Here is a 10,555-nt window from a genome sequence, read left to right on the forward strand (position 1 = left end):
AATTTTTTCATAACTTTATCTTGTTTAATCCTCAAGTATATCTTGTTTTTGCATTGTTTTATATTTTAGTTGTTTTATTCTTATTTGTCTCTAATATCTATTTTTTAGTGTGTGAAATAAATCAATAGGAAGGAATTCTGGTGGAAGAAAACAAGTTAGAACCAAAGAAAGTATAATTGGACAAGAACGAATGATTTTTAGACAAATATCTATGCTAGAGGCACTAGAATTGCACCTAGTGCTGCAAACATGAATGAATGAATGTCTCACTTGTAGCGTTATATTGCCATGAATCACCCCAAACGACCAAAAAATCACCATTAAGTGCTAGACTGAGTCGTTAATGATAGTCCAAACTTGTAGTATTCGAGTCTCTGAGTGAAAACATGGCTCACGCTGGAGAGTTACAAGTCAAAGAACATCGGTTTCTAGGTCTTATTAGGCAAGCATGAAACTATTAGACAAATATGTCGGTCTTGATATGCGAAAGTGGATATTAATCATGTTTTCATGAAGGTTTTAGACCTTTTTCATTTTTACGTAAATATAATTGCCTAAGTTATTTAGGAGAGACTCTCGGAGACAATTTGGAGTGTTGGGAAACTCTCCATCCCTCCTTAGGTTTCCTCTTTCTTCCATGATGGTTTTTCTCCTTGTAGGATTCAAGAGGAAGATGAGTTGCATATTAGAAGTGAAAATGTGAAGAAAAAATATGAATAAAGCTTGAAGTAGTTATCAGCGTTCCTTAAAAAATAACCTTCATCTTCTTTTGTAAAATTGTGTTGTTAATATATGTTTTTCCAATTTAAATTAATATTTGATTTATGATTTTGTACAGAAATATTTCTATAATCTAGACTTGAAATTAAATGTCCATTAAATGCTTATATTTAAGAAATTGTTTCATTAGTAATATTAAATTCTTGTACAATAATTGAAACACTAACTAATAAATTGAAAATATTAATTATAATTTCTAATTAAAGTTGTTTTAATGACACTAATTTCCATTGTTTTGACTTTGTTTTCCTTAATAAATTAAAACAAAAACTTCTAATTTTAACATCCCAAATCCTTCCTCTTCCCACAAACCGTTCATTTCTTCCTGTTTCCCTTTTCCTTTTGTCCTTCCATTTCCATATAATTTTTTGACATCTTTGGTGTGTATATGCCAATAGAGCACAAATTGTAGATCTACAGTGTTTAGTGCCACCAACACAAGTTCTTTCTAGCAAGAACAAAAGCAAGAGAAGAATGAACGAAACGAGAAGGATAAGGTGACCCTGGTTGAATAGAAAAGACACAGAGAAACTTCTTATTATCATGGTTCGTGAGAGATAAAGTGACAGAAAAGAAAAAAAAAAAGAATCAAAACATAACCTTACAACAATAATAAAATATGAATCTAAATTCATATATAATATTAATACCACCTTTAACTTAAAATCTTAAAAAAATATTTTTTTTATTATATATTATTTAACTTTTTTTATTTTTATTCAATATAAATCACATTACATTTCTATACAAAATACTGGCTGGAATGGTTTCCTAACGCCGCTGGAAATTAAACATCTTCACCGATACAGCAAAGACGAATGCAAAAACTAGTGTGAATGCAATCATCACAGCTGCAACCACTCCAAGAAAATCATGCCTGAAACCAAAGTAACTTCTCACAAAGCCTTCCACTGTTGTTGTCCCATCAGTGGATTCAATGCTTTCCTTTATATCTCCATATTGTGAAGCCACCAATCCATACAAACTCCAAGAAATTGGATTTGCCCAACTGTACCACCTCCACCATACTGGGATCCTCTGTTAGACCATGCCATAAATGAACAATATAATAAGTTTGCTACCTTCTATGCTTATAAAGTATGAATCTACATTGCATTAAATATGAAAGGAAGAAGAAACTTACTGGCCGTGGAACTATGAATCCTGAGAAGATATTCCACACTGAATAAAACCCAGCTGAAATTATAGTGGAGATGTGTTGGTTTGGGGTCATTGCCACTGCCATCATTCCGTAGTAGGTGAAGTACAGGAAGGAAAAGTACATAAAGAATAGGCACCAGAAAAATTTAGCCACACTCCACTCATAACCAATCATTGCATAAATTATAATGCTATATACTGCAGCCTGTCCAAGTACATATGGGAGCTCAATCACAACCTGCAACAGAAATATAGATTAGAAAGAAGGAATGCAGAGGTAAATTATTCACACTTAATTAAGCAAATACAAGTAGTAATTTCAAACCCACCCCACTTAATAAGTAAAGTATCTCTTATTACGAAATGAACTTATGTGTAACTTAATTTTATAAAACTGATTTATAAGATGAAATTTACATTCGTATATATATTACAATTTGAGCGTCACTGGTCACACCCCTCACACTCTGTGATGAATATCTAGAGCTTGAGATTAAATATTTGTACATGGTCTAAGCGAGACTCAAATTGAAATGACACAATAGCTCCATTGAACTTGACTAAGATAGACTCTGAATGATTTTGATACTTAGAAAATGAGTTTATGTTTAATTCAACATTACAAAACAGATTATTATGATTTGACCATGTAGTTGACGTGGGATCTGCCAACAGTATTAACTACCTTTGGATTTTACTCCCCTAAAGTGGCTGAAGTAGCCAATCCTGGTCGTTGATGAAAAACTTAATGAGTAAATTTTCATCAGATTCATTCTTTTTCCATATTTTTTGTGCATGTATACGCAATACTAACAGTTAAAATTTTCATTAGTGATTGAAATCACTTACTTTTCATTTACTTTCCATATTAAGTGTTGGGAATATTGTGATTTAGGATGATATCTGATACTGAAATAAAAGAGATGTATTTAAAAGGTGGAATTGCTTGCCTGAGCAAAAGCATATGGAAAAGCTGAATACATTCCAGCTGCTCTTTCCCTATAAAAGACTGTCCGCTCAACAGCAACTACTGGTTGTACTGAATTAGAATTCTTAACACCAAGAAGGAGCACAGCAGCATACATGGAGCCCATTGAATTGAAAAGATCTTGTTGCCTTTCACTGCAATAATTGATGGGGAAATTGCATGTTTGATCAAACAGCAACAAAACAAATGAGATTGACATGTCCAAGTTTCTTGTTTGATCTTACATTTTGGAGCCAAGGTTCCAAAACATGCTCCCAAGCAAAACAGCTACAGTAGCTGTGTATAGAAATCTTAAGGCAGTGTATTGAGCATTGCGCCAGTAAGACCAATGTTGTTTCCACAAGCAAGCCATGCATTGGGTGAAGAAGGACGTTGAGTACTGTGAAGGAAAATAAAGGTCTTTCGAACCAGGAGATGGAGTACTCAATTCTTTGACTAGTGCTTTGGTTCTCCTGAGGCATATGCCAAAGACCATATATTAGCAACCATTCTACTTCTGAACAGAAAATAGTTCTAATAATAAAACTTTTAGACCTTAAGTGCTTTCTATCAGATTACTTTCGAGTTTGTAGTTTTATTGAACTATATAACTGGAAATACCTATATAACTCTGAATTTTTGTACACATCGGCAAAATCAATCCCCAATTCCAATTCTTTTGCTGAACTTGTGACTTCCATCATCCATGTTGCTGGATTATAGCCATCTTTAATCTTACTGATACCTTGGATTTCCTTCAGAATAAAAGCATGACAAGAGTGAAACTTTTGCATGAAGATAACGATTTGAAGCAAAACATGAGTTCAGTATCCCTTATTTTCATAGCATTTCTACGTTTACCTCAAAGTAATTGATTAAATTGGAAGAATGATGTCCAAGTGGCCCCGCATATATCTCTTGCCCTCCTTGCTTCATCAGAAAAAGCTGCATTTTGTTGTGACAAAAGGGTTAGGAACATGGTTATGGAAGAGAGCAGAATGAATTTGCTAAACTGGTTCTGTTTTTCACCTCATCAAATGATTCAAATATGTCTATGCTAGGCTGATGGATGGTACAAACAACTGTTCTTCCAGTGTCTACAGTGTTTCTAACCGTTCTCATGACAATAGCTGCTGCTCTTGCATCTAGCCCAGAGGTTGGCTCATCCATGAATATTATGGAAGGATTTGCCACAAGTTCAACCGCAATTGTCAACCTTTTACGTTGCTCTATTGAGAGACCATCAACACCTGGCAATCCGACTATTGCGTGCCTTAGTGGTTTCAATTCCACAAGTTCCATAACTTCCTCAATGAACATCTGCAACCACATTAATCAGTGTCAAACATCGAATTGGTCTTTTTTTTTTTACACTCATAATCTTGTTTCCTTTTTATTTATGACTTAATACTTCCAATCATGAATGTTAATTGATTCCAGTTTTGGCGCTTACAAATTACTGAGAAAATTTACTTGCAAACTTTAATGTATGGGCTTGTCAGAACTCAATCCAGAAAAGGCAATAGTACTAGATTGTTTCAATAAGTCAGATTAGACAAGAATGCAGCATGACTGAAATGGTTAAACTAAAATGAATAAGCCTGAAACACAGTAAAAGGCATAACATTTAGATACCAACCTTTCTGGTTTGAGCATTGATGTCTGGAGACAATCGGAGCCAAGCTGAATAAACCAAGGATTCATACACAGTGACATGAGGAGAGTGGATGTCGTTTTGCTCGCAGTAGCCTGAAATTCTTGCAAATGTTTCTTGCTTCTTCTGATACCCGGAGATTTTGATGTTCCCTCCAACATACCCTCCGGTTTTTCTACCAGCAAGAACATCCATCAGAGTTGTTTTGCCTGCTCCAGTGACACCCATTAGAGCAGTGAGAACACCTGGCCTGAAGGATCCACTGACACCCTTCAAAAGAACCAATTTATTCTCAACAACTCCTTGGTTCCTCATTTCCTGCAAGTGTTTGATAATTTTTAAGCACAGTAAATGCAAGAATTTCAAATGGTTTGTTTTGTTTCTTAATTACCTGTGGCATGTCCACAGCATATGTTACTTCATCAAAGGTGATAGAATGTGATTCAAAAGGAAGAACCATTCCTCTATTTCCAGTGGGTAAAGTATGAGAAGGTGTATTTCCACATATACTTTCGCCCTTTCTCTCTGTGATCGAGTAGTTCCATCGTTATCCATTACATGTAATGTGGATTGAAAATGAACTATTACAAATCTAGACTTCACTATGTTATCTGTTGTTAAGAGAAGAAGTACCTTTATATTTTATGCATCTCATCACATCAGTTCCTTTATTACTACCACCATTTTGCTCATTGTTTTTAGGTTCTTCGGATATAAAAGCATGTTGCTTCCCAGGTGCTGCAAAATCAATTTTATCACATTAATAGATAGATTTACCTTATATGGTTTATTGTATATTTAAGTTGAAGATCCTCACTGCTCAAATACGTAAGAGCAAGGATGTAGCCAAAGTTGAAAAGTAATGTATATCCAAACAAAACCGCAACGCCTATCCAATACCAATATGATTGAACGAAGAAACCCCGTGATTTCAAAACTTCGACTCCAAGAGGCTCCGTAGAGTTTGGTAGAACCTATCATATCTTATGTTCAAATATCATGCTATTTATATAATGAAAAAGACATACAAGTATATATTATTTAAAAACTTACATGTCCCCATCTCTCTGCAAGGAACTCATTATTTACCAAAGCATTCTGTCCATACATCATAGGTGATATCCAGAAGCCCCATAGCCACCATTTTTTTATGTTGTCTGGGGGCATAAAGAGAACAAAAGTGCATTGTTAGTGTAGAACATAATGGAAAGAATGGCATTGGTCTATTTTGTATCCACGGTACCTTTTGATAAGATAAAACCACTCATAGCAAAAAGGACGGTTAGTGTAAATGACCCAATAGTTAAAGCTACTTTCAATTCCCTCCCAATTCCTGCAATAAATCGGAATAATGCGGAAGCCATCTGGTTCACTAGTAAAAGAACAAGGTATTGTCTAAAAAATCTGCATTATGTAGACATAAAATGCATTGTCATTTTTTATTTGCAAGGTTCAAGTAGAAAACGAGACTAGAAAAGATCAACGAACATGCTTGGAGAGTATGTGTTAAAACAAACTTCTTTTTACCTTCCTATATTTGGATCAAATCCAATTACATAGTAGGTTAGGAATAGCCAAACAGCAACTTCCACAAAAGTCATAGGGATTTTTAGGATCCATGCAGGAAGAGCATATGCCCATGAAGGAAAAAACAGATTATCCCTTTGCTTGTAGAAAACAGGAAGCTTCAAAACGGTCATGGAAAGTTCAGCAAATCCATTGAACATAACCACAACAAGGCAATAGAACAATGCACCCACATATATCCCGCCATCAGCCACTGAGTCTCTGTGCATCCCAGTCCGGAGGAAGATGGTCATGGTAATAAATGCCATTACAGCAAGCTAAAAGGAGGGGGGAGCTATCAGTAAGATAATAAAAGCTTTAGATGACATGACAATAAAATGAACCATTCTAATTTCAGAACCTACTTGGCTCAGCCTGAAGGTGTAAACAAACGAATTGCGTTTGATAAGTAAATATTCTCTTGATAAGCAAGCTTTTAACAGTTCCCATTTCCCCACTCCAAACTTTTTGGTTGTCAAAGCAGCTGGGTGACTCTTAGACTTGTCAAATTCACTATCAAGTTCTTCACGAAGGCTTCTCCCAACATGAAATGACTTGAGTGCCTCTGAGAACTCTTTGGCTGTGATAAATCTATAAGGTTGATCTTTGTGTGCCCAGTACTGTTCTTGGTCTTTCCTTGATGTTACCTATAGCATAGTAATCAATGGCCAAAACAAAATTAAATTTATAAAACTCTCTTGTACTTTTACAGACAGTTTACATTGTTGAGACAATACACAAGGGCACTTACTTCTTGCAAAAAATCTGCCACACCTTTCCTCTCAGGACATTGAAAACCAATTGATTCGAAAAATTCAAGCACATATTCGCGTGGACCCTGGTACACTATATGACTATCAGAGAGTAGAATAATGTCATCAAAAAGATTGTAAGTCTCCGGCGCTGGCTGCAAGAGTGAGATCACTGTGGTTCCTTTGAGAATGTGAACAGATTGCTTGAGTGAGTTCACAATTTGGAAGGTTGTTGAGCTATCCAAACCAGTAGATATTTCATCCATGAATAGAGCTTTAGCTGGTCCAACCAGCATCTCTCCTGCATTTACAAGTTTATAATTAATAAATTTCTCACATACATTCATTTTCTTGAGTAGTGCAAACTTAGTACACTTCGTTATTGTACCTGTTGTAAGGCGTTTCTTTTGTCCACCAGAGATTCCCCTTAACATTGTATTTCCTACAACAATATCAGCACAGATTTCAAGTCCTAAAATCTGCAAATAGAAATGAGTCACTAAAAGAAAATACCATAATGAATCATGATGATTGGAGAAGCTTTAGAAAGAATATTTATACCCTTAGGATGTAATCTGTTATCAAATTTGCCTTCTGGCCTTCAGTTGCTACAGCCTGAGTATTAAGAGTCAAAAGGACAACCACTTAATATCTGTATGGAAAAAAATAAACTGCTGTTTCAACTATAACTAATCGAGATGGCAACTGTTAGAGTTGGTGCCCCTAATTTTTGGCCTGGCCCAAAAGCTTGGAGGTGCAACCAATTTGGTGATGAAATAGTTGAGTATGCTCATATGCTAGGACTTTTATATGCAATAATATAATCAATTTTCAATCTAGTGAACTGTTTATCCTCTGCCCGTAATTTACTTTCTGTGCAGAGTTTTCTACGTGAAATCTGTGTTCATTCTTTTCTACTCTCTTTACCTCCACATTATTTCTAATGGTAACTGAAATTATTAGCCACTTCTCTGTTTTGCTTTTCGTACATCTAATTTTTCACTTGCGTTTTCTTCAAAAGAAAATTCTTCTGGATGAGATATTAAGCAATCATTAGCAAGAAGTTTAAGAGGAGAGGAATATCCAAAATTGAACAGCTATAATAGTACAATTGCTAAGCTGTAAGCTGCTATACTTTCCTCCCTTTGGTTTGAATGGTTATCAGTAATCAGCAATATAAAAAGGCAAATGGACTCTGTTACCTTCATGTAGACATCAATATCAGGATCAGGCATGATATTTGCCTGTTTTTCTCTTCTGGACAACTCTGCAAGCAAATCTGCACAAAGCCATAGCTTTTACACATAATCAAACCTTAAATTTCACGGACAATGTTAGCATGCGTTTTCAACATTGAATTTAAACAAAAGTAATTAAGGGCAGACTAACCATATCTAGTTCCAACTCCTTGAACTCTTGCTGAGAAGGCCAAGGTTTCTCTGACCGTCAACTCTGCAATGTGAAGATCATTTTGATCGACATATGCTGCAGTTCTTTGGGGTACAAACTCATCCATCCCATGACCATTATAAGTCACCTTTCCAGAAAACTGACCAAGAAACCACACTATATTACATAGAGATACAAGATTAAAAATAAAGAGAAAAAACACATGAAAATATCTTTCGAACAAACAAATTCATTTTCTTTGATGCCCCAACCTTTAACTTTGGATCAAGTCTTGCTGCCAAGGCCAACAATAGTGTGGTTTTTCCGGAACTCGGAGGGCCCAAAAGTAATGTCATTCTGAACAGGAGGAAATGGAAACATTATATTGGTTCTAGCCAAATTACGGTATACGGGTCTAGTTTACCAATAGTTATATAGAACACCACTTTCACTGTTACCTGCCAGGCTTTATTATTCCACTGACATCCTGGAGAATACGTATATGTTGTTTGCTACTTCGTAGAATACAAAGAGAGTTCAATAGACCCTTTTAACGAGAAAAAGTGAAACCAAATTAACATGTTAGAACTCCTTCTTTAAGGTCATGCATATATACGAAAGCTGGTACCAATACTCACCTCCACAATATTAACCATGAAGTTAGTGAAGGTAGGCAAAGCTCTATTTCCTACACGAGCTTCTGCTTGGACATTCAAGTTCTCAAACCGAACCTCTATAGCAGGAAGTTCAATTCCAACTCTGATGTCATGAAATCCAAGGAAGAATAATAGGAGAAGAAGAAGCCATCCATGAGTTCAATTCGATCAAAGACACACCTTCATTAATCAAGAAGAAAAGAGAATGGAAATCTCACCTATCAATACGTTCCCTTAGCTTGAGCAAAAACTTCTCATTATCCTCTTGAGCAGTTCTCACCAGTCTTTCAAGCAAGACTCTCCTTTCTTGCAACCCAAGTTTGTGCACATCAATCTCATCCACTCTCCCTTCGGATGAAGTGAGCAAAGCTTTCCTCATACGCGAAATGGTGGGAAGTTTCTGTATGGCAGCCCATTTGAGAGCCTCTTCATCATCCTCTCTGTGGAATGAGTTTGAGAAAATATCCGCATCACTGTTCCTCCAAATGGATGAACTGCCATTCCTGAAACTACCCCCAATCTCCATTCAACCAGACAAAAAACAAAACAAAATACAACCTTAAACACTGCAGCCACCGCTACAACCTAGTAACTGTTTCCCAAAAACAAAAACATTCTCAGTTTGTTTTGCCGATGTTTTTAAGTGGTTTAAAGGATCCAATTCCTTTCCCTTAACGGGACACGCGATATTATATATGGAGATTGAGGAAGGAATTAAAAGCATGCATTTTTAGCAGGGTTCATTAGAAGATATCTGCTAACAAGTTTTGTAAAGTTCATTAGAAGTGAGATAGATATACATCAGAAAATGGTGGCGAGATCACAACCATGTGTAACCACCTTAACGCGGTGAAGATGCTATACTATTTTATTACGTCAGACAACAGAAATGTGGAATAAAAGAAGTATGACCTGTGAAACGTTGGGAACTGCAGACCCTATATTTTAGCAAGATATATAGTTGACCTTACTCGTTAATAAATATATTTTTATTTTTAAATTGTAACGTAAGATAGTACTTTCTCTGTGCAAGAAAGGTTATATTTCTATATGGAGGGACAACTGATACTTCTGATATTTTTATGTGTAAAAATAGTATTTTTTTTTTATAGACAGCAGAACCATACTTTTTTTATGTGAAAACTGATGAGCACGAACAGCTTGGCGTGAGCAGTAAGCACTTTGGGCATTAAGGATTTGATTCTCAGGTCTTGTGATATGAAATAAGCATAATTAGATAGAGATTCCTTAAACTGGGTAGAGGAAACTATTGCAAAAGAAAAGAAAAAAAGCATAATTATTGTTTGTTTTCGTGGGTTACTTTTTTTTGCAAATTACTTAAAGCACTTTTCTTTAATATTTATGAAAATGGTATAAGTAGGACTGAAAGAGAACTTTTGTTTAATTTTCTATTTGTGTGGTTTTACAAATTTTCAATTTTATTGTGGTTGTTTTCTTCAACAGAATTAGTCCATTTTTGGTAGTTTAGTTTGAAACATACTACTTTAGTCATTTTCAAACCTAAATTAGTAGTTTGCGTTACCAAAATGAAGTCATGGATTGTTTAATGCATGTTTTAATGTTGGATTTTTTATTATTCCTATACTAGTATGTGGACCCCGCACAGGTT

The 10,555-nt window shown here is 35.4% G+C and overlaps 1 protein-coding gene across 1 annotated transcript; it reads right to left on the minus strand.

Annotated features, from left to right (window-relative positions):
- Window positions 1-1,435: 1,435 nt before the first annotated feature.
- LOC106757587 (pleiotropic drug resistance protein 1-like) lies at window positions 1,436-9,864 on the minus strand. The gene is made up of 24 exons (XM_022779158.1): window positions 9,144-9,864; window positions 8,908-9,028; window positions 8,728-8,816; window positions 8,542-8,626; window positions 8,270-8,429; window positions 8,083-8,159; window positions 7,442-7,495; window positions 7,269-7,359; window positions 6,880-7,181; window positions 6,494-6,775; window positions 6,090-6,406; window positions 5,806-5,966; window positions 5,616-5,719; window positions 5,380-5,536; window positions 5,174-5,300; window positions 4,954-5,089; window positions 4,548-4,880; window positions 3,938-4,228; window positions 3,770-3,853; window positions 3,530-3,663; window positions 3,154-3,381; window positions 2,892-3,063; window positions 1,925-2,179; window positions 1,436-1,818 (listed from the first exon to the last, which is right to left on the minus strand). The coding sequence occupies exons 1-24, from the start codon at window positions 9,449-9,451 to the stop codon at window positions 1,552-1,554; spliced, it is 4,335 nt and encodes a 1,444-aa protein (XP_022634879.1). The 5' UTR covers window positions 9,452-9,864; the 3' UTR covers window positions 1,436-1,551.
- Between the last annotated feature and the right edge of the window lie 691 nt (window positions 9,865-10,555).

This window comes from Vigna radiata, chromosome 3, assembly GCF_000741045.1.
Source record: "Vigna radiata var. radiata cultivar VC1973A chromosome 3, Vradiata_ver6, whole genome shotgun sequence".
Lineage (NCBI taxonomy): Eukaryota > Viridiplantae > Streptophyta > Magnoliopsida > Fabales > Fabaceae > Vigna > Vigna radiata.